This window comes from Alligator mississippiensis, chromosome 11, assembly GCF_030867095.1.
Source record: "Alligator mississippiensis isolate rAllMis1 chromosome 11, rAllMis1, whole genome shotgun sequence".
Lineage (NCBI taxonomy): Eukaryota > Metazoa > Chordata > Crocodylia > Alligatoridae > Alligator > Alligator mississippiensis.
In genome coordinates, this window is record NC_081834.1 from 41413119 (window position 1) to 41437270 (window position 24152).

Here is a 24152-nt window from a genome sequence, read left to right on the forward strand (position 1 = left end):
TTGCAACACCAGATGTTTTTTCTATGGATGTTTGTTGTAAAGAAAGGCTGGATCATATATACACATTAGTGAGAAGAGATGATGTAGTTTACCTCTCATGATAACCGGAGTCATGATACAAGCCTTGGGGCGACCCCAGGAGTGCACACAGCAAGCGGGCAGAATCTGTCACCCTGAAGGAAGCAGTATGACAGGAGCACTTCCTTTGTAGTCAGCCCTCCTTCCCTGTACCTGTATAATGTGAACCATAGTTAAAAGTGAGCAGGTGCATTGTTGAGTATTATGAACAGCAAAGTGGGTCACTAAAAGCACTGTTTTATTTAACCAACTTTCTTTTCATGACTCTAGTGGAGCAATCACAGAGTCTTGGTCCTCCACACCCACTAGACAAGCTGTACGAGGGGACAGAAATAATAGGGCTAGGATTCAGAGTGACCTAGACAAATTGGAGGATTGGGTCAAATGAAATTTAATGAGGTTCAACAAGGACAAGTTCAAAGTCCTGCACTTAAGACAGAACAATCCCATGCACCAGTGTTGCCCTGTGGGGTCAGGCCAAGTCTCAGGATCTCAATATCACGCTGTTAGACAGGAGAGCATGGTGTGACACAATTGCACGTATACCAACACACAAATCAATTAGGTGCATGCACAAACACATACACACACTACCAACTCAGGCACGTACACATCGGGAGATTACCAGCCTAAGGACATGTATACCTATCACCAATTCAAGCACGTACACACTACACACACCAAAAATTAGACAATGATCAGTTGTCAATACCCACACATGGGTCACTAATTCATATATCACACATATAATGACACACACGCATATATATACATATATATACATGCATATTCTCCAGTTCACACACATACCACCCACCTACACATACACACAGGTGAGTTCCTAACTTGGATGGTATGGTGTGCCTATGTGTGTGCTTAGGGGGGAAGGTTGAAGTGAGAGAGAGAATGTGTAGAGTGAAAGTTGCTGGGACTGGGATTAGAACTGGTAGACTAGAGAGTAGCTGGGCTGAGGACCTGAGGCTTGGGGTTACTTAAGGTCAAGTGGCCCCAGGGTTACTCAAGGTCACTGGTGCTGGGGTGTAAGTAAGGGAAAAAGCCTGGTAGCAAGGAGGAGACAGCTAGGAAAGAGAAAGGCAGAAGACTGGGAGATCAGGGCTGGAATCTGAGGCAGAAAGCTAGGATATTGGGGGGCAGATAAGTGGTGGCAAGGAGGAAACAGTTAGGAAACAGGAAAAAATCCAACTCAGGGTTTCAAAATAACAGGTTTATTAAACAGACAGCACACTACACAGCCCCATGAAGTTATTGGTTCCTACACACACACACAAGCATTCACAATGGTAGCAGGAGAGAGAGACTCAGTGGAAGGGTTGGAGTCCAGGTAGGAAAGAGAAACAGAGTCCAAGTCCTTTGCTTGGGGAAGGAAGGTGGGTGATAGTTACCTATCCTGGGCTGTGAGTTGATCCTCGATGGCCAGTCAGGGTCTTCTCCAGTAAGGTGTTGTCCAGAGGGGGGTCGCCAGCAGGGCCTCTGGGTGGATAGGTGGTGCAGCATGGTGCTGGTCCAGATGGAAAGGGTGTCCCACTGGGTCTGTCTTTTATAGGGGCAGACCCTCTATGACCCTAGTGCCAGGGGTGTGCCCAGGGAAGAGTCAGCCCATGGTGTACTGAGCATGTGCACTCCTAGGTAAGGACATGCAGTTTCAGGTGTCAGTAATGGTGGGTTGACTGATTTCTGCAGCAGTCTTTGTCTTCCAAATCTTGAGCCAGGGAGGGTCATTGAAGGGTGATGGCTGGGTCATCGAGTTGATGGTTCAGTCATTCAGAGGGAGCTATTTTTATACCTACTGCCATTGTCTCTCAAGCACCCTCGTTCATCCCCATTAATTCAGGAACCAAGTTACTTAGGAGGGGTAGTCATACAGTTACAACAAAGTTACAATAGGGTATGCCTGGGCAGGGAACACAAGATGGAGACTTGACAAACAAAATGGAAACTTGACATGACTTATGCTAACTTACATATGTAGGCCTAAATCATATAGTATCAGTAAAACAGTAATATAAAACAGTAAAAATCAATATAAACATAATAATTATACAATATAAAACAGTGGATATCCATAACAGGACACTTATTTGAAAACAAGAAGAAAAAATAAATACAACAAAAAACAACTTGCTACCAAAATAAAGTGCTGAAGCTTATCCTATGTCTTAGCTCACTTATAGTTATCTATAGGGAATAGAGAGGGAGAGAAAAAGTCAGAAATGGTTAAGGGAAGGGGAGAGAATGTATTTTTAAATAATAAAAAAAGAACAACTGGAGACTGACTGGCTGGGCAGCAACTCTGGAGAAAAGGACCTGGGGGTTACAGTGGACAATAACCTGAATATAAGCCAGCAGTTTGCCCTTGTTGCCAAGAAGGCTAATGACATACTGGGCTGCATTGGTAGATGTGTTGCCAGGAGGTAAAGAGAAGTGATTTTTCCCCTGTATTCAGCACTGGTGAGGCGACATCTGGAGTACTGTATTCAGTTTTGGGCCCCCACTACAGAAGGGATGTGAACAAATTGGAGAGAGTCCAGGAGAGGGGAACAAAAATTGTGAGGAGGCAGGGGGACATGACTTAAGAAAACATGGACATGAGATAAGAAAAGACTGATTGAACTGGGCTTATTTGAGTAGAGAAGAGAAGACTGGGAGGGGATTTAATAACAACCTGCAACTACCTACAGGGGGGCTCAAAAGAGGATGGAGCTAGACTGTTCTCAGTGGTGGCAAGATGGCAAAACAACGATCTCAAGTTGGAGCAAGGGAAGTTTAGGTTAGATATTAGGAAGAATTTTCTCACTAGGAGGGTAGTAAAACACTGGAACAGGTTACACAGAGAGGTGATAGAAGCTATATCCTTGGATGTTTTAAAATCCCGGCTAGACAAAGCTTTGGCTGGGGACGGTCCTGCTTTGAGCAGGGGATTGGACTAGATGACCTCCTGAGGTTCCAGCCATCATTTCCTATGACTCTAAGATGTCCTAAGGAAAAGAAATGTGATACACCAAAGGGGCCAATATAAGGTGAGATACCAGGAACCAGGGAGAACAGCTGAATAATTTACCCCTGCAATGCATGCTCTTTCTGAGCACTGCAATTGTGAAGTTTTGAAAGAAGAACTCCTAAGAGACCGAATTGTTGTAGGCATGACTGCAGTGAGATCCAGAACTTACACTAGCAAAACCCTCACAAAAGTTAAGATGCAAGGAACAATAAAGAAACAGTGGTGTGACTGACAGCCTAGTAGGGTACCTAAAACTTCACCCAATAACCTTAATATAGTAGAGAGACAATCTCTGAGAGGTGAAGGGACCCTCACATCTAGGATACAATAGAAAAACATAGCAAAAATGAGGCAAAGACAATCAAGAAACTTTAATAGTCAAAGCAGTGAAAGGTGTGGCACATGTGGCAAAACACCAGGGCACTGCTGGCGACAGTATCCAGCAATAAATACAGAAAGCAGGAGATACCACAAGAAAAGACATTTTGCAAGGGACTGCAGCTCATCCAGCCTAGTGGACATAATTTAGGAGGGGGGGAAGTGGCATCCAATGACTATGGGCTGCTGCTACTTGGAGCTACCAATTTTACCTGAATCCAAGATGAATTAGAATTGAAACTGGCCCCCTTCCCAGCACAAATTATTAGATTCCTGGCATGGACAATGAGAAATTTGTTTTAATTTTCCATGTCTAGAATCTAGTTATTGGTGGGCCCTCTTAAATTCATCCCTCCCCATCCCCACCCACCTCTAATACAGGAAAGTAGAGGAATGGAAAGCAGTAGCTTGGGCGACAGGCAGCCTGCTCCAGGCACCTTGTTATCCCCCCTTGCCACTTGCCTACAACATACCTGCTACTCTGCCACCTGTTCCTTGCACCAATTTCTTACCCTGTAGCTGCCTGCTCCCTCTGGTGCCTGTCCCACCTGCCTCCACCACCACCTAAACTCAAGCACAATCTCGAGCCCCTCGCTTTTGCACCTGCTGTGGCTCTATCTCTGCTGGGGTCATGAAGCACCCAGCCAGCCCAGGCAGTAGTGGTGGCTCTGTCTCTAGCCCTAAAACCAGGTCAGGGTCAGGGTCAGGGCTGGAGCTGTGGATGACATGTTGGCAAAAATAAACAGGAACATGGGGAATATCTACATGCTGTTCTGCATGACTTGCAAAAATCTGGTCTCACTTTGAATGGGAAATGTGAATTTCGGAAGTAACTAAATGTTCTAGGCATATTCTTAGCAAAAATAGAATTCAAGCAAACCCAGAGAAAATAAAGCTGCCTCATGCCTTACCCCTTCCCAGAAGCCCAAGATGTTCCTGCCATATAATGATCACTGGGTCTGGCCAACCACTCGGGAAATTTTTTGCCAAATTTAGCACAGGTAACAAACCCTTAACAGAGCTCCTTGCAATAGGTTGCTCTGGCAAATGCACAACAAGGGGCATTCAACACAAAGAACTACTGTGTTAGTACTGTATTCAGTAAGTTACCCTACAGTGGTCACAGCAGATACATCTGCATATGGTTTAGGAGCAGTACCCCTACAAACACAGCCATAAGGACACCAAAGGATGGCTGTATTTGTATCAGGATGTCTTATGAGCACCAAATGAAGCTATGCTCAAGTAGAAAAAGAAGCTGCAGCAATTGCCTGGGCCTGTGAACAGCTCAGCTCTTACTTCCTTCACCTTTCTTGGAAGACACGGAGTGCTCAGAGCCCTGGTCCTTCAGACCTACTAGAGAGGAGCAGAGGACTGTATTAGGACTGCTCTGGAAAGGGGACTGATTACAACACACAAGATGGACTGCATGTGTCTGTCTCTGTTTCACGTACACCACACTAATAAAGGTGCACCAGCCCATATTGCTGTCCAACAGAAACTCTAGCAGTATTCTTTATTTCCTCTGCTCCCTCTTCCCCCTGGCCCACCTCTTGATGATGCTGGAAGCAGCTTGTACCACCCAGTACAATGGTGACCTTGAATGAAGCTAATGCTAATGTCCTTCTTTCAATGTAACCTGAGAGTTGAACCTTCTAGACATGGTTCTTGATTCTTCTTCACAAGAAAAGGGTTATTGGCCTATAAAAGTATTTTAGGTATCATAGATCAACAGAAATCTTGATGTCCCTGTATTTTGAGAACAGAATAATAGCTTTTCATCCTTAGCTCAGAGATTTCTATTTTGCAACAGATCAGCAGACAACACAGTCCATTTTCAGAAAGGGAAATAGTTAATTCCTGCTTTATGTTGAAACATTTCTAAACCCAGAAAAGGAAGTTCCCTCTCTTACCCTTTCCCCTCAGCACGCAACATGGCCAGACAGTGACAGGATGAAGTCTCCAAGGAGAATCAACTTGTGCTCTTTGTCTGGAAATCTTCAAAGATCCCAGTGATTCTGGACTGGAAACCCAGTAGGATACAAACATCTCCTGGCCTCACTGCAGACAGATCTTTGTCCCGAGGACCATCAGGCTGAAGAGGCAGTTGGTGAAAGCTGTAGAAAAAGCTGAGCAGCTCAGCGTGCTGGCAGTCAAAGAGGAACAGGTGAATGGGGAACATGGGACAGCACCAAGACTGTTTTGCAGAGTAGATTTAAACATGGGCTTTTGATCTTCAGAAAGTCCAAGACTCTCTGCAGTCACCCTTAGGTCCCCACAGCACAGACTGCCAAGAGGATAAGGCTAGGCTTCCTTGGTTCTATCCCTGGGTTTGGTATAAATTTCTCCTCCAGTGCTATTACATATTTTCATCAGCTACTGTGAGCAAATCACTGGTCTGAAGGTGGGAGAGACTGTGCATAGAAAGAGCACGATTCTAGTCTTTCCTGTATTTCTAAGTGTTTAAATTTGGCCACCTATACGGTCTTTTCAGTGCCAGAAATGCCACTTCTGCATATTATAGTTCTGGTTGCATAGTTCTCTGTGTGTGGATGATTCTGTGAGTGTGCAGACTAGACATTCACTCCACCAGGGCTGCCTGGAAATGGAGTCTGGCCATGGACCGGATCTGTCTTTTTCCTGGGGCTGAAATATCCCCATCTTTTTCCTCTTGAATGTTGAAATTCCAGCAGAGGACTGCCATCCTTCCCTGGGGCCAAATCTGGGGATGTATAAAAAATGATTGACAGCTATACTAGCAATTTTGTACCTGCACTGACTGAACTTCAACGTTGACAAGTTCTTCTCTTTATGCCTGTATTTTGGATGAGTTCTGGTGACACAATCAATATTTGAAACGTTATTTTGAAATTTAAGGCCACATTTAAGTCTCATAAAGAGGAGCAATTGATAAGTCAGGTGAAGAGGTCTGGGTTTCGTTTCTGCAATATTTTTTCTGCCCCAGTGGTTAAGTACTGGGACCGATTCCCTTGGGAGGTTCTGGAATCTTCTTAAGTGCAGGGAAGACAAACAAGTGGCTGGAAAGACTGAACAGGGGTAAGCCTGCCCTGAGCTGACAGTTAGACTACACGGCTTCATGAGGCAACTTACAACCCTATTTCCCTATGAACTCACTTACTATTATATACACTATTTTTAAAGGGAAACAGCTGAGGTCCAATTTTTCTAATTTCTCTGCCATCAGATTTAAATGCAAGGTTTGTGGATCAGATGCCAGTTTCTCCATTAATAAGATGATGTTTACTTAAATGGCAATGTATTTCACGTGTTCTCTTTAACTTTGAATTTGAAACATAAAGTAAAGGCAGCGCTATCTACTAGGGCTGTGCGAAGCTTTGGTCCCTGATTCGATTCGGCGGAGATTTGGTCCGATTTGGTGGTCAAACCTCTGAATCCAAATTGAATCAGGGGACCCTTTCATAGATTCATAGATGTTAGGGTCGGAAGGGACCTCAATAGATCATCGAGTCCGACCCCCTGCATAAGCAGGAAAGAGTGCTGGGTCTAAATGACCCCAGCTAGATACTCGTCTAACCTCCTCTTGAAGACCCCCAGGGTAGAGGAGAGCACCACCTCCCTTGGGAGCCCGTTCCAGACCTTGGCCACTCGAACTGTGAAGAAGTTCTTCCTAATGTCCAATCTAAATCTGCTCTCTGCTAGCTTGTGGCCATTGTTTCTTGTAACCCCCGGGGGCGCCTTGGTGAATAAATACTCACCAATTCCCTTCTGTGCCCCTGTGATGAACTTATAGGCAGCCACAAGGTCGCCTCTCAACCTTCTCTTGCGGAGGCTGAAAAGGTCCAGTTTCTCTAGTCTCTCCTCATAGGGCTTGGTCTGCAGGCCCTTGACCATACGAGTGGCCCTTCTCTGGACCCTCTCCAAGTTATCCGCATCCTTCTTGAAGTGCAGCGCCCAGAATTGCACGCAGTACTCCAACTGCGGTCTGACCAGCGCCCAATAGAGGGGAAGTATCACCTCCTTGGACCTATTCGTCATGCATCTGCTGATGCACGATAAAGTGCCATTGGCTTTTCTGATGGCTTCGTCACACTGCCGGCTCATGTTCAACTTGGAGTCCACTAGGACTCCAAGATCCCTTTCCACTTCCGTGCCACCCAGCAGGTCATTCCCTAGGCTGTAAGTGTGCTGGACATTTTTCCTCCCTAGGTGCAGCACTTTGCATTTCTCCTTGTTGAACTGCATCCTGTTGTTTTCTGTCCACTTGTCCAACCTATCCAGGTCTGCCTGCAGCTGTTCCCTGCCCTCCGGTGTGTCCACTTCTCCCCATAGCTTTGTGTCATCTGCAAACTTGGACAGAGTACATTTCACTCCCTCGCCCAAGTCACTGATGAAGACATTAAAGAGCATCGGTCCAAGGACCGAGCCCTGCGGGACCCCACTGCCCACACCCTTCCAGGTCGAGACCGACCCATCCACCCCGACTCTCTGGGTGTGACCCTCTAGCCAATTCGCCACCCACTGGACTGTGTAGTCATCCACGTCACAGCCTCTTAACTTGTTCACCAGTATGGGGTGGGATACCGTATCGAAGGCCTTCCTGAAGTCTAAGTATACGACATCCACCCCTCCTCCTGTGTCCAGGTGTTTCGTAACCTGGTCATAGAAAGAGACTAGATTGGTCAGGCACGATCTGCCTGCCACAAACCCGTGCTGGTTTCCCCTCAGCATAATTTGCCCTGCTGGGCTCTCACAAATGTGAGCCTTGATAATTTTTTCAAAGACTTTACCAAGGATGGAGGTGAGACTGACTGGCCTATAGTTGCCCAGGTCCTCCTTCCTCCCCTTTTTGAAAATGGGGACCACGTTAGCCCTTTTCCAGTCCTCCGGGACTTGGCCCGTGCGCCACGAGCATTTGAATATTCCCGCCAGTGGCTCTGCAATGATGTCGGCCAGTGCCTTCAGCACCCTCGGATGGAGCTCATCCGGGCCTGCCGACTTAAAGGCATCCAGTTCTTCCAGTTCTTCCAGTTCTTCGGAACCCTCTGAATCAATTCGGAGAGATTCAGAAAGATTTGGACATAGACACAGCTTTAAATGTTTTTTCTATATACCTCTAGGTAGCAGGGGCTCATGAGTGCTGCGATGCTGGGGCATATGGAATGTCCCACAGAAGTGCGGGGGGCCCCCAGTGTGCTCAGCAGCAGACCCGGAAGTGGACCGGAAGCACTTCCAGTCCACTCCTGGGTCCACCAGGAGTGCGCTGAGGCCCCCCCCACCCCTCCGGCACAGCGACTGGTGCTTCCTGGGTCTGTAGAGATCCCTGCTGAAACCTATGCTTACTCATTCCTAAAACTTGGTGATAAGCTGGGATCCCAGTTTTCACTGTTTAAAAATCACAAATTCTCTGATTAAAACCCTCTGATTAAAATCTGCATTTTTCTGCAATTAAAATGAAATGCCTATATATATATATATATCTACGTATATGTATATGTATGTATGTATCAGTTGAGCACAATGTTTTATTGATATATTTACAATCTTAAAGCAATTTGGAAGCCAGCCAGTGCCTCAATCATTATAATAAAATAAATTCTAAATACCTATACATTTTGGCAATTGATTTTGGGTTTTTCATCCTAGAAAATCAGAGCTCCCCCTGCCTGCTTCACTCACCAAAATGTGGGTCCAGCTTCGGCTGTCCGCACCATTGCTTTGCTGTACTGAGCAGCCCTGCCCATGCCATTGCCCCTCACTCCCAACCCACAGCCCTCTGGCCCTATCAGTGCCACTCATTCCCAACCCACAGCCCCCTGACCCTGCCAGCACCCCTCATTCCTGATCCACTACTCTGTGACCCCAGCCCTTCTGGTGCCCCTCACTCCTACCCCCCACCCCCAGGTCCCCAATGTGTGAGAAAGGGAGCAGGTGTGTGGGAAAGGTGGGGGGGGGGCACAGGTGACGTGGCAGTGTGGGCATGTGTGCCCACAGTGGGGAGCAGGGCTGCAGGTGGGCTGGACCAACTCTGGGCAGGAGCCACCTCCATGGCCCAGCGAGTGGGACCTGGTGCTGGAGGGAGTGTCATGCCACTTTGGTGAGGTGCAGTAGTGGCAGAGGCAGCAGCAGCGGTGGCACACAGTTGTGCCCCTGTTGCTGCTGGGTGGGCAGGGGACACCTCAACTTGGTGACCACGGTGCAGTTACTTTCTCCCGCATGAGGTCCCCCTGCTGGGCCACGGCAATAGCAGTCTTAGGGGAGGGCAACGCGGGTGACTGCCCAGGGCCCCGCACTGTAGGGGGCAATATTTTGCAAGGAAGAGGCTCTATTTGCATTTTAACAATTGACTATTTATCTAATTCTACCAAAGAATATTTAAAAATACAGCTGTGGTGGTTTAATATTTACCTGAGTACATACCACTAAGGGGCCCCAAATGACTCTCTTGCCCAGGGCCCCAACAACCCTAAGGGCACCACTAACCACGGAGATAGCTCCTGCCCAGCCATGTCTGCAGCCCTGCACCTCACTGTGGGTGCAGGAATTTGGGGGGGGCACATGCCCCCCATTGTATCACCTGTGCCTACCATGCCCCCCAGTGCATGGCCTGTGCCCCCTCCCACCCACACCTAATGCATTGCCTGGGTCCCTTACCCCCTCCCAATGTGTGGCCTATACTCCGTCCCCCCACGGGACCTGTGCCCCTTCCCCTCTGCCCAATGCAGGACCTATGCCCTCTCCCTCCCACATTGCCTATGCCTTTCCCCCCCACCTAACATGTGATCTGTGCCACTTCCTGCCCTCACCCCTATAGGCTTACCTGGAGGGAGCTGCTGGAGCTGCTCTCCACAGCTGCCGGGCTGTCACATGCAAATGTGCGTGGACACATGCATATGGCAGCTCTTCCTGATTGCTCTCTTCCCACTCCCCACAGCATCAAGCAGCCCCTTGCAGGCTGGAACTCTGCCAGCATGCAAAGGGACACCTGTAGTTTTCTAAGTTTTTCTCCTTTAAAGGGGAAAATCTATAATTTTCTCCTTAAAACGATAAAATCTGTGTATTTCTCCATTAAAGTAGAAAATCCACATTTTTCTGCAACTAACAGAAAAAACATAACCCTGGTGATAATACCCTAATTTCCCTGACGAGGGACTTTCTCCTCCTCTCTTCTAACATAAAATTATTTGATGATTGAACTTTCTTCCCTAAGGCCCAAAGTAATCCTGGGAGAGGATTAGATCACCCCAGCTCTCCAAAAGATGAGAAGCCAGTTAATTGGCCATGGAATTTCAGTGGTGGTCCCTGAAGAAGAGTGTGGCAGAGCACAGGGTGTGTCTGCCACTTTAAGGGCCTGGAGCTGGCAGCCTCCAGGTGCCTGATTAGGGCAGCCATTTTGGAGACAGCGACTGCCTATTTAAACAGAGCAGTTGGGCTGCTAGAGGTAGGAAGTAACATTGCTTGGTTGTAGGGTTGCTGAGGTTTACCTGGAGGTAAGGGGGAGCTGCAAGGGGTTGGTCAGGAGGCTCCTGGTCATGACCTGAAACTGCACCCTGCTGGGAGTGGGTGGTCTGGTGGGGCTCTCAGTGGCGTGGGAGCCCCCAGGAAATGCCAGGCCAGTTACTACCCTGGTGAAAGGCAGGTTGGGGTGCCTTAACCCCTAGCTCCCACCACCACTGGGTGGGTTACCCATGTGTTTGTTGGGGGGCCCAGACGGCCAGTGTTGTGAGGGGCCCAGAGAGGGTGGACCCTGAGAGCGTGATTGAGTACAGGGCGTGGTGCTACGGTTGCCCCTAGGAAAAAGGAGTAGTGGCACGGTGAGGCCTGAGGATGCGAGTGAGTGGCTAGAGACCCAGCCTGAAGGGGAGAGTACCCTCGACTGGCCCAAACTGGGGCCAGGACTATGGGAGTCAAAAGGGCCAGGGGCCCACTGTGTGGGATGCCCAAGAGCTGGGGGCCTGGGGTCCCGACTGGCCTGGAGGTGGGCCAGGGCAAGTGGCTGAAGGTCCTGGGGGGGACCACACCTGAGAGGAGAACATGGCTTTGGGGGGGGGGCTAGGTAGCCCGGATGATGGCGGAGTGGCTGCCTGATAGGAGAGGATCATAGAGGGGTCCTGTGTGGATGATTGTGGGGCCCAGTGGGGGCCGGTGGTTGTGTGAACACCAAGATGCCATCTGCGAAGCTTGGGCTGTGGTATTGGGGAGGATAGAAGCCGCAGAGCGTGCCCCCTGGCATCGGGGCACTAGATGGGCAGCCTCCTGCTTAATTGACATCAGATTGAATCAATTATCATCAAAGGTGTGGCGGGCGAGATAGGCGGGCGGTTGCCCACAAGACAGGGGGCGGGCCGTGGAGGTCGGCCCCGAGGAGGCCCCCTGTCACAAAGAACAAATACGAAGCAGTAATATTACTGGAAAACAGGTTCACGCTCTTGTGCTGTCAGCATTGGCCAAAGCTATAAACCACCTCTCATCACTACACCGCGGGCAGCTTGAGTCATGGGTGGGACCAGACAGAGCAGTTTGCAGCCTGATGAGAGAGACTGGGCATGTCTACACGTTCATTAATGCACAGTGGTTACTGCACATTTAATTTAATATTTGTATAATCAAGTACTAACTAAATTCACAGTAACCAGAGTTACTGCATAATAACCCCAGCAAATGCCTTTTTACTGACGCTAATGCACAGTAAGCTGATAATACTGCGCAGTAGCATATTAGCATTGTCTATGCTTTGACATGCTTAATAACACTTACTAACATGCACAGTGTTATTAAGCTACTGTACAGTTAGCATCTCGTACAGGCGCACCCCCTGTGTTTCTGATGATAGGCTCCAACTGAGCCTCTATCACCCAGTTAGGGGTGCAGTGATAGAGATTTTGGGGGCCGATACCAATATCTGATATTCAAGTAGGCACATTGACTGATACCAATCCAATATATGATACAGCTGCCTCCAGCTGGTCAGTCTGTTGTGGCAGAAGGAGAGTGGGGAGGGAACGGGCATAGGGGGACAGATCAACACCCCCAGTGGTGAGGGAGGGAGCAGGGACAGGGTCAGACACTGCCAGGCTGGGGCGGGGTGGGGTGATTGCTGGTGCGCGGGAGGTGGCAGCTTCTGCACCCCGGGGAAGGCAGGGTGCCTTCAGATCTAGGTGGGGCAAGCTGCAGCCGGGCTGCGCAGGGCTCTTCTTGGAGGGGGCTGTGCTCGGAGCGGCGCCGGCAGCGCTGGAAGCAGGCTGCAGCCACCCCAAATTTTGCCGCAGCTCCACTCCGCTCCCAGTATTCCCCACCCAGGCTGTCCTCCCTTCACACCCTGTTTTCTCCCTGCCTTTCCATCTCCTTCCCCATATGGCTTGCACTAAACTTTACATATTTTCATGTTTTTCTTTACATATGCAGAATAGACAGGAGCGACCAGAAGTGCCCTAAGGACACCAGCAGCCATGGCCTCACCAAGACCAGGGCAGGGCATCCAAGAGGAAATCAAGTGTCCCATCTGCCTGGAGCACCTGACCGACCCAGTAACACTAGACTGTGGGCACAACTTCTGCCGAGCTTGTATCAGTGATTACTGTGAGATCTGGGAAGAACACGGACCTTTGGAGTGTCCTGTCTGCAGAGCCGAGTTTCAGAAAGGGAATCTCTGCCCAAACTGGCAGCTGGCAAATCTTGTAGAAGGCATTAAACAATTGGAGTTAGTTTCTGGAGTTGAGGATCTGTGCATGAAACACAAGAAGGAGCTTAACTTGTTCTGCGAGGAGGACGGGGCGACTGTGTGTGTGGTTTGTGAGAGATCCCCAGAGCACAGAGCTCACTCAGTGCTGCTCATTGAGGAGGCTGCCCAGAAATACAAGGTAGGAAGCACTCCATTTTCAGCTACTTCAAACCATTCCCTGTGTGGCCAGATTTTCTCAGCCTCTCTGAGCCACATGTACTTCCAGGTGTCCCAGCTTCTCCCCCCACCCCCAGCAAAGGCTGATTTCAGCAATAATCCTGCTGTACCCTGTGAGTCCCTCTGGCCTGGCACAAGATGCTCCTGACCCTAGCGCTGCCCTGGCCTGCAGCACTGCGCTGCAGAGGACACCTTGGTGCCCCTGGAGGTCATGCAAGGCGCTTTTTCCCATTGGAGGTTGAATTAAAACCGGGGCTGTTGCCAAACCGGGGCTAGAGAGCCTGAGGTAGCCCAAAGATGGCTGGGCACAGGGCTCTGAGAATGAAGGGCCATGCCCATGACTACCAACAAAGACAGTGATAAATGGGCTAATAGGACGTAGGTCCAGGCCCCCAGCTACATAGAAGCTACCACCACTGGTTTTCTGCAGGCACAGCTCAGGCAGAGCAGGCAGCACATTGGCTTCTGGAGGACCTGAGCCATCATTGCCATAGGGAGAGGGTACAATGCCAGATGTGTCCCACAGGTTTTTCAACCCTCTACTTTTCTTATTTTTCATCTTTGCTTAAACAGTGAATATTGGCAATTTCTTGTCATGGGTGGAGGGCAGGGCAGTTATCTTGGGGCTGTATGAGAGCATGATAAAGAATTACAAGTATGATCTAGCAAGCTAGGATATATGGCATTAGAGATGTACCCTAATGAAGGAAGGAGGGAGAGGGAAGCATCTACACAGCATGACCAGCCTATCTCTGCATCGCTCCTTTATGAAGGGTTTTGGACTAGCAATTCAATGTATGGTGTTTTGTGTTTTTTTTTTTTTGTTTTGTGTTTTTTGCTTTTCTCCATAATTCCCTCATCTCCCTGCATAGTGTAACAAGGACAGGTTGAGAGAGGCATCAGCCTCCCCTCCTTGGCCCAGAGGCTTGCTGTGGGATGAGCAACATTTCTCCAGGGCATAGGGTGGGGTGCATGGGATACCAGGAGCATCCTCCTGGGAAGCCCATGCCTCTGCCTGTCTTTCAGCTCAGCCCCCCAGCTCATGCTGCTAAGAGACAAGCAGCACCAGTTGTAGCTGCGCTGAAGTCAGGAAAGTGCGGGTAGGTAAGAGATTTCTTCCTCTCCCTGCGCTCTCCCCATCCACCCTTGCTCTGCTGTGGTCAGCACCATTCCCCCTCCTCCAGAACCAACTATGGGAGCTCAAAGAGCTTGTTATGCCTCTAAATCCACCACTATTTTCTGTACAGTAAAACAGGGTTCTCCTCTCCCTGGAAGTCTTTATGAGGCTTGATAGATAATTTTTTAAGTTTCTGATTCTAGGGGATAGGCAGACAAGGTTCCTTGGGTAAATTTGATATCTTTTATTAGACCAACCCAAATGGTTGGAGAATAGTTATTAAGCAAGCTTTCGGGTTCAAAAACCCTTCGTCAGGCTAAGGAAGTTTCAGCAGTTGGTGTGTGCTCTTCCTGGATGGGATGTAAAGAAAGCCTTTTTAAGACTGGTGAGGTGGCAATCCCGGGTGTTCGCTTCAGTGCAAATGCGGTGGTATCTGAGGGCTTGGCTGTATATCACAGCTTTTTGGATGTGTTTCGGGTGATTGCTGGTTCTGTGCAGATATGTATGTTGGTCTGTGGGTTTCTTGTATACTGTGGTCTGTATTTTATCATTTTGGATACTGATTCTCGTGTCTAAAAAGGAGATGCTGGTGCTGGAGTATTCTAGAGAAAGTCGGATGGAGGGACGGTGACTGTTGAATTTCTGATGGAACTCAATCGGAGATTGTAGGTTTTCAGTCCAAATGATGAAGACGTCATCGATGCATCTTAAGTATAGCAAGGGTTTGATGGTGCAGTTCTTGAGGAAGTCTTCTTCCAGGTGTCTCATAAAAAGGTTGGCATACTGTGGGGCCATTTTAGTGCCCATAGCTGTTCCCATCATCTGGAGGAAGTGTTGATTATTAAAAGTGAAATTGTTGTGTGTGAGGATGAAGTGTATAAGCTCAGTAATATCTTTGGGCCTGTATTCTGAGTTGTAATCTTGTTCCTGTAGATATGTAAGGCAGGCTTGGATGCCATCCTGGTGTGGGATGTTGGTATATAGGCTGGTAACATCCATGGTGGCTAGGAGTGTGTTGCTGGGAAGGTGGTCTATGGTTTTTAAGTTTCCGTAGAAGGTCTGTAGTGTCTTGTACAAAACTTGCTCTGTGGGTGACAAGTGATTTTAGGATTCATCCAATGAAACCTGATATTTCCTCAGTTAGGGTCCCGTGGTTGGATATGATAGGTCTGCCAGGGTTCCCTTGTTTGTGGATTTTTAGGGAGCATGTAAAAAGTCCCCGGGTTAGGTAGTAGGGGGGATCAAGGTCTATAGTTTTTCTTGTAGTCTTGATGGAAATGATTTGATGGTATTGTTGAGTGGTTTTTTGGTGAAAAGGGGAGTCGGATCTTCTTGTAGTTCTTTGTAGTAGGTGGTGTCAGAGCTGTCTTTTGGCTTCCTTTATGTAATCCTCACGGTTTAGGATGACTGTGGCTCCTCCTTTTATCTGCTGGTTTTATTACTATTTGGTGGTTAGATCTTAGAGATTCTGTGGCCTTTTTCTCTGGTAGAGAGAGGTTGTTGTGGTGGCGTGTGTTGCTGATTATTTCATTGGTCATTCTTTCCCTGAAGCAGTCAATGTAGTGGTCCAGGTTAGGGTTTCGTCCACTGTGAGGTGTCCAATCTGATGGTTTTTTTGGGCCTGTTGGCATTGATCCTTTCCTGAATGTTGTCAGAGGATGAGTTGTTTTTGGGAGTGGGTTCAGTTTGGTCGTGGAAATATTCTTTGAGGCACAGGCGTCGGAAGAATTCTTCTAGTTCTCCACATTGAAGTATTTTATTAGGGTATTTTTCTGGACAGAAATTTAGAAAGGAAGGACAGATTTTTCAGTTTTGGTAAGTGTGTGCGTGGGGAGATTGATAATATTTGTGGGTTGGTTGCTGCTTTCAGTTTTATCAAGTCTGAGGTTGGGATGTTGTAAAGTGTTGGTGTTGTTCCTCTGATGGTTGTTTTGTGGCTGGGGAGCTTGTTCTTGGGATAATTTGTTCCATTTCTTCTTTTTATGTAGGATGAATGCTATAGAAAGTTTTTCGTAGTCTCTTTGTATCCATTGTATATTGTCAGGGAAAATGCATGGATTTCTGTCTTAAGTTGTTGTAGTATATGGTGATTTCCTTCCTGAGTTGGTCTCTTTTGGAGTAGAGTAGGTGAAGTAGATGATTTCTAATTTTCTCTGAAGTTCTTCTGCATAGCTGTGAAGCATATTTGGAGTTGTGTGTAGTAGTCAGAGGATTGTAGATGTTTAGTCCTCAGGAAACGAAGTTGTGCTTCTAGGGGACATACTCTGGACCTCAGAATTTTGATATTTCTTTGGGATTGTTTTAAACCAAAGGATAGAACATTTTTTTTTAATAATATGTGAATTCCCAGGCCTCCCTGGCTGGTTGTGAAGCCAAGAGAGTTGTTAGGGACCTGCTTTTAGTTTATTCTAGTTCATTCAAAGGTTCCTCTGGTCTCCAAGGCTGTGGATCAACATGCACAGTGATTTAGATGCAGTCAGTGCTGTCCCGTGATATATTGTGCATAAGCCATTAATTATGGCACTGCTTCTTTATATGTTGCTTTCTTAGGGACCACGCTTGCTTCAGTTTTGTTTCCTGTTCAGAACAACAAGGTTACCAGCCCTGTAAGCTGTGTGCTGCGCTCTCTCTCCTGAGTTGGTCTCATCTCCCCTCCACTGGGGAGCCACAAGGCATAATGTGCCCTTCCCTTCCCCACGTCCAGAATCAAACGCACCCCAATCTAGTGTTGTGCTGGCATTGGCATCCACCATCTGCTTACACCTGTTGATGGGAACGGTCTCGACTCTGCAGTATGTGGCTTACTGTAGCTGCTGCTTCATGTAGGACCCTAACCCTACAGGAGGTGATGTTGCCCTTTGCTTTTTAATTTCCCTGGATGCCAGAGCCAGCAGGACCTAGGGATACAAGAGTTGGTACAGTGTCTGGTAACTCACACTGATGGTGTCTGACACACTTCATTCAGCAGGGTCACCAGGACAAGGCACTTGAGAGTCGTCCTCTAAAAATGTGACAGTCATTGAAATCACAGCAGGGAAGGCATCCTGATTGTGTGTGGGGGGAAAACATACCACTCTTTCCATCCCAAACTAAAGCTCACCCAAAGTATTTTCCTTCCTTCAGGAGAAAATTCAGGTTGAACTGGAGATTCTAAGGAAAGAGAGAAAAAGGCTTGAAGACCTGAAAGTGAGTGAAAGTCAGAAACACCAGGAATGTCAGGTCAGTACTACTGGTTCTGCTGATTAGTGTGACCTGGAGAAGGGGAGGTTGGAATAGCTCCTCTGTACATTTGGCGGAAATGTATGTGTTGTTCTTGTACTCTGTTGCTGTGCATGGGGAGAGCAATTGACTACTCTCCTGCATAACACTGGAGCCCTCAGATCTGCAAAAAACCCCTCTTAAGTTGAAGCAGGGGCACAGAAACCAGGCAGGATGTCTGAGTCTGAATCTGAGCCTGGCAGGTCTCAGAGCAGAGATGCTGGATGTCCCCAGCATCTTTTCATGACCACAAAAGCTCCAGGGAAATAATGCTTCTGACCATCAGTCTCACAAAGCCTTACACTGTGGCACCTAATTCTCCCCAAAGGTCCTGACCTCCCCTCCCTGGTTTCCCACTGCTCACTGCAGACAAAGACAAAGGCTGAGAGGCAGAAGGTGTTGTCTGAGTTTAAGCGACTGCACCAGTTTATTGAGGAACAGGAGCAACTCCTGCTGGACCGGCTGGCAGAGCTGGAGAGAGAGATTGAGAAGAGTCAGCAGAAAACTGTCTCCAAACTCTTGGAGGAGATCTCCCATCTGGACAGCCTGATCAGTGAGATGGAGAGCAAGTGCCAGCAGCCACCAAGTGACCTCCTGCAGGTGAGGCACATTAAAACCCCTCCTACTCCTGCACAGGCAAAGAGGAAGGCCTGAATGATGGGCCTTTCCCCTGAATGAAGGGGAAATATTTACTTAGATGCTGGCGTGTCACTCTAAGTTAGGCAGACTGCACCTGCCCCTAGAACAGGAGAGACCTCGGTTGTGGCAGGTGGCACTGAGGTCTCTCTTCCCTCTTTCTTTCTCCCCTCCAGGACATCAGAAGCACGTTGATCAGGTATGTGGCTCCTTCTCACTCCCAAGGGTGGGCTAGGGGCCTGGACACTGTGATATGGCCACATCTCCCTGGGGTACCACAGCACTGTATATAGGGCAGGGCCATTGTTAGGACACAGATCTTAGATAATGTTCTGTCCTGAGGCTATTTAGTGCAAACTTGGAAATACTCCCTGTGGTGGGAAGGATCCTGTCAGATCCCATGAAGTGTTATGGACAGTTCTGAGCTGCAAAACCTGAATCACTGCTACGGAGGGAGCTGGCACTGTTATTGTCTGTGCTGCCTCTGTCCTGAGGATGAGGGATAGAAAGGGAATCAGTCCCCAGATCTGTCCAGCTAGTAAAGGCTGATTCCCATGAAGCTGAATTACAGAAGGAAAAGAGAATGACACTGAATTGCTTTTCACAGGTGCAAGAGGGGGCAGTTCCAGCTGCCGTTGGAGATTTCTCCTGAGCTGCAACCAAGACTCAAAAGCTGGTCTGAACTAAAGGGAGGGGTTTAGACTGCTTCAAGGTACTGAGCAGGGATGTTGGGGGATAAAATTCATGTGCTACTGTATATGGGAAGAAGACAAGCTCTGGGCAGTTAGCATCCTGTTTCAGTTCACATCCCCAAAGGGCATGTACCAGACACACAAGGGTCTGTTTTGGTATTCATGCACAGTTTGCATTCCCATTCCACTCTCCACACAGCTACTGTGTGTACCCAAGAGATTCTGCACTGGCCAGTCAGCTCTGACTTCATACAAATGTAGTTAAGCATTTATCCAGCTGTAAAAGCCCAGAAAGAAGTCTCCAAATCTACACATTTTACCCCAATAGGTTAGTGGTTATGGTGCTGACACAGTAAGCTGAGCATTTTGTTCTTCCAGACACCCTGCAGTCTTATCTGGAGAAGGGGTCATACTCCAAAGGTAAGTGCTAGTGCAGATCTGATCGTCTTCACAAAAAAATCCCACTGCAGCACTCCCCTCCCCTCCCCTCCCATGAGAAACACTCTCACAGCCCAGCACTGAACCCCTCTGTGCTGTGACCTGGGGCTTGGGCTGGGATTTTCCTCCTTTGGCTTGTGGATTTGCTGCCATGTCCTCCCCTTTCCCCCGGGGCAGGGTCTCTCCACAGCGCCAGCCTGAGGAGCTGCAGGGCCTTCTCTTCTCAACCTCAGGGGCCCAGGGCAGTATCAGACTGAACAAGGAATGGCCCTGCTGAGCTCTGCCCTGACACTGTGGTTCTCTCTCTCAGTGATGGTGACTCTGGATCCAGACACGGCTCATCCCCGTCTTGTCCTTTCTGAGGATCAGAGAAGTGTGAGATGTGCAGTCAGAGAGCAGCATCTGCCTGACAGTCCTGAGAGATTTGACACGCACTGCTGTGTGGTGGGCCGTGAGGGATTCACTTCAGGGAGACACTACTGGGAGGTGGAGGTGCAGGAACAGAGGTTCTGGGTTGTGGGAGTTGCCAAAGAGTCTGTGAGGAGGAAGGGAGACATCCAGTTTAGCCCAGAGCAGGGGATCTGGGCTGTGCGGTGCTGCTTTGGTCAGTGCCAGGCTCTCACTTCTCCTCGTCGCACCCGCTTGTCCAGGCGCCAGGTGCCCAGCAGGATCCGTGTGTGTCTGGACTATGCAGGGGGACGGGTGTCATTTCTCGATGCTGATACAAAGGCTCCAATCTTCACCTTCCCGCCAGCCTCATTCACTGGGGCCAGAATCCAGCCCTTGTTCTGCCTGAGGGGCATTGGAGCCGAGCTCAGGCTGTGGCACTGAAATGGGGGGTGGGCAGGGGAGACATCCCATGGGGAATGATGGACTTGTCCACTCCAGCCTCCTGCCCTCCATGACCCAGAGGGATCTCTGCCCCCCAGCCCCCATGACTGCACCTCTGTCACTCCTGGAGCTGCAGCAGATAAAAGGGCACAGTCTGAATACACAATCCTATTGTGCAAGTGTCACCAGGCTGGCTTGTCCCTGCATACTATATGGCTCTGGAGGACTTGAGCCGGGTTGGCCATGAAGTCTTCCATTCAGCAAGCCCCCGACTGGGGAGTCCATGCCCCTTCCCTGTTTAGAGCAGCCCACGGGATCTCTGCAAAGCCCTGCAAAGTGCCCTTGGGCATCCTGTGGTCAGGGAGGCCCCTGCTGCAGGATGTGTGTAGGGCTGAGAGGGGCTGAGCCCTGACAGGAGCTTCCCATGGGGAGCTGCTGACCTGGGTTGAATTTGGGTTGGTTTCAATCTGCAGCCAAGGCCTCTGGGCAGGGGGTTTCAGTGACTGAAGTGCCCCAGATCCCATCAGAGGTAGGTGCCTCCCACCCTCAACCTCCTCTGTCAATACTAGCTCCACTGCATTGGACACTTGTACTGTAGACAGAAGCAGAAATTTTAACAAAGGCCTCCCCCTTTTTTTTTTTTTTTTTTCAAATAACTTTGGTCCCTTGGTCTTAAGTCTCCCTTTTCTCGCCCTGCATCTCACTGTCTCATTCTGTCCCAAGTCCTGGCTGATGTGGGCAGGATGTCACCTGTGGGATGGACACCTCTTTTCTTTGGCTCAGCCCTTGTACTGGGCGTGGTGTCACAGTTATCTTTAAAGTATCATAAAGACCCTTAAAACAGAAACATTATTCTATTGCAGGGTGTTAACCTGTGCTAAGGTACCCTCTATATGGTGTTAAATTATGCCAGTTCAGGCAAGGGTATCTTTTTTTTTTTTTTTTTTCCACTTTACCCAGGTCCTTTGAAGGTATTGTTAATCTCTTCCACAGGCAAACATAAAGCTTTATTTTCACTCCTCCTGTAGCCTAGGATGCATCATTCCCAGCCCTGCCCACTCCTTTGCTCCATGGGTAAGCTTTTAACCAAAAGTCAACACCCCCTGCCAAGCCCAGCACACCCTGACCACTCTGAGCACCCAGTGCAGCTCACCAGTTGGCTGCTTGCTGTAGCACACCATGCACATAGCAACAGCAATCCTAATACCTACCTCCATGAAGAGAATGAGCTCTTGATCACTGTGGCATGTACACAGCGAGCCTGCTGGGTCTCGGCTCTGCCTTGGGGTGAGCACTAACCCAATTCCGACCCAATCTAAGCCCAGTTCAGTGAAACATGCTGGATTTTGGTCCTTGCTTTTTCTTTTTATTCTTTCTTTCACTGTCTAACAGGGTGGCTTTTCCCCTTAAGAGAAGGCAGCTAATTAGACTGAAGGGCTGTAGCTGGAGGAGGCTGTGGCCTGCTGGGAATGAAGGACTCCAGAAGGCATATCTAGAGTGTGGAGAAGCCCCAGAGGCAGGGGACAGCTGTGCTAGGAGGGCAAGCATGGGAAGGAAGGTTGCAGCTATGGCAGACCCATTTCAGGGACCAGGATGATGTGGTTTCTGTTTGTTGAAGGACAGTATGTAACTGGGGCAGGCTGGGAGGCACTCTGGGCAGCACGGGTCAGCAGGGTCCTATAATACTAAGGCTACTAAGAGGTACTTGGAGAAGGGAGAAAGTCTGGTTGAAAGACCCTGAGGTGACAACCTGCTCCACACTGCTCTCTCTTCACTTCTCTGTGTCTACTCACTTCGATCAGTTTTTTTTTCAAAACTTTTTCCTTCCTGGCTGTGGTTCCATCTGGCTCCTGTTAACTGTGGAGTGTGGGAAGCCACACTACCCAAGGTGGTTTCTTCACCTCCAAGCTACCTGTCACTATCCTTCCTCTGCAGGGGGAGAAGAGGCAAGAGGGAGTCCTGGCTCCTGTCCATGTCCCTGCTTGCCAGGCCTTAGAGGCAAGTCACTGTTGTGTAGGACTGAGATGGCATTAAGCCTTAACCTGGGACTGTTCTGAAACTGTTCTTTATATACGATATAAAGTCTGCCACAGACTTTAAATGCCTTAAAGGTAACATGTAACAGCACCCCTAGTCATCACCCACTATGAAGAGGTGTTCAGACAGCACTTATGACAGCTCCTCAAAACCCCAGTTGCAGGTATGCAACAGTTAATAGTCCGTCTGGCCGTAAGGCTGGGAGTCAGGAGCAACTGCTGCTTGGTGAGCGAGCCACAGAGAGGGATAAGAGCTCGAGGAGCAGTCTGCAAGGGGGAGAGAAGCAAGTGGGGCTGTGGTGCTGAGGAAGAAGCCCAGAGCCTGGGTTGCCACTCTCAAGGTCTGAAGGAAGACAGAAGCTTTGGTGTGGTGTGGTTTGCCCACCTGCTCATTTTGTTGTTTGTCTTGTATACAGTGGGGACAAGGCTGCCCCATGCAAAATAAAACTGTCTGGAAACCCTGAACCTAGAAATGAGTGGCTTTAATAAGGCAGCTGGGTGAGTGACCTGTTTATACCCATCCAAAAAGAGACCTGGAACACGTTCTCTTGGCCCCTACTCTGGCACAGGCATGGGAGTTGCCTGGGGTAGGAACTCCACTGGCCTTCACTTTACAGACCTTTTACAAAGTTGTAGAAATAGCTTTAGAAATACAAATCCCCTGAAAAGGCAATGAGTGTATGTTTCTGAAAATCTCAGTGCTGTTGTCAGAAGGCTCTGAGTTCTCCCAAGAGTCAGCAGTGAAGTGTTGGCCACGCTGTTCCAGCTGGTCACACTGTCCATCCTCCTACCCCAATTGTCCACTTTGGCCCTGTTGTCCCGCCTGCCACAACCTGATGTTTGTGTTAATTTGCTCCTTCAGGAGGTGTTTACAGGGGATTGGAGTTTAGCCACTGTTGTTTTACTGCACCTTGCTCATGTTCAGGCTGCTGGTCTGTCTAGCCCAGGGGTGGGCAAAATACAGCCTGCAGGCCAGATCTGGCCTGCCACACAATATAATTCAGCCCGTCAGTGCCCAACAACTAATTGTACCCTGCCCAGTGTGTGCAGGAGGGCCCGGCTCAACCAGCACGCAGGACGCAGCCATTTGCAAAAGGGTCTTTATGGTTTCTGAGCATATGCACGAGGCTGCTATCTGGTAGAATAAGTACACAGCTCCATAATTCACAGCACTAACAGAACAAAAACCCAAGGATAGAAGTAGGAAAGTAGGAGGGCCTGTTTTTTAGCCCAATAACTAGTTTCAGCATCCACCCAGGAGACAAGAAACCAAAGTCCTATGCCCCTGACCAACCCAGAGGAGACCTGAACCCTCCCTTGGCTGCTCAGGGGACCAGCTTCAATAGGAGGGCTAGACAGGAGACTAGAAAATGCCAAAGCTAGGGTTCAGGGTACTATGCCAGTCAACTGACATTTGGGCACAGAAAGAAAATGGAAATCTGCCCTGACCATCTCTATTATGGAGGGATGTTACTTTTCCTGGGGGAGTGAGCTACAGGCACCCCTGGCTGTCCTTCATTCCCAACCTGCTTTCCTTCCCTGCCTATCCATCTCCTTCTCCATGGGACTCACTATTCAATTTGGCCTCCCCTCCTGATACAAAATAGAAGATACCAGGAAAGCTTTGAGGAGACCAGCAGCTATGGCCTCAGTAACAACAGTGCTGGGTATTCAAGAGGAAACCAAATGTCCCATCCGCCAGGAGTATCTGACGGACACAGTGAACATAGGCTGTGGGCATGACTTCTGCAGTGCTTGTATCGGTCACTACTGTGAGCAATGGGAGGAACAC

The 24152-nt window shown here is 48.8% G+C and overlaps 1 protein-coding gene across 4 annotated transcripts; it reads left to right on the forward strand.

The window, feature by feature from the left end:
* Positions 1-5409: 5409 nt before the first annotated feature.
* On the forward strand, positions 5410-22825 carry LOC102573596 (tripartite motif-containing protein 10-like). 4 transcript variants are annotated; one of them, XM_059714878.1, is made up of 8 exons: positions 5410-5642; positions 12860-13314; positions 17593-17688; positions 18097-18327; positions 18540-18562; positions 18971-19075; positions 19384-19475; positions 19804-22825. In XM_059714878.1, the coding sequence occupies exons 2-6, from the start codon at positions 12904-12906 to the stop codon at positions 19062-19064; spliced, it is 855 nt and encodes a 284-aa protein (XP_059570861.1). In that variant the 5' UTR covers positions 5410-5642; positions 12860-12903; the 3' UTR covers positions 19065-19075; positions 19384-19475; positions 19804-22825. The 4 variants fall into 4 exon arrangements, with proteins under 4 accessions (XP_059570861.1, XP_059570859.1, XP_059570862.1 ...); XM_059714876.1 differs by having other exon boundaries at positions 19434-19475; XM_059714879.1 differs by lacking the exon at positions 19804-22825 and adding an exon at positions 19671-19787 and having other exon boundaries at positions 19434-19475.
* The last annotated feature ends 1327 nt before the right edge of the window (positions 22826-24152 follow it).

Coding starts and splice junctions, on each gene's coding strand:
- LOC102573596 (XM_059714878.1), top strand. CDS start 12,904: ATGGCCTCACCAAGACCAGGGCAGGGCATCCAAGAGGAAATCAAGTGT. Junction 13,315..17,592: donor AGGCTGCCCAGAAATACAAG/GTAGGAAGCACT, acceptor TCCTTCCTTCAG/GAGAAAATTCAGGTTGAACT. Junction 18,563..18,970: donor ATCAGAAGCACGTTGATCAG/GTATGTGGCTCC, acceptor TGCTTTTCACAG/GTGCAAGAGGGGGCAGTTCC.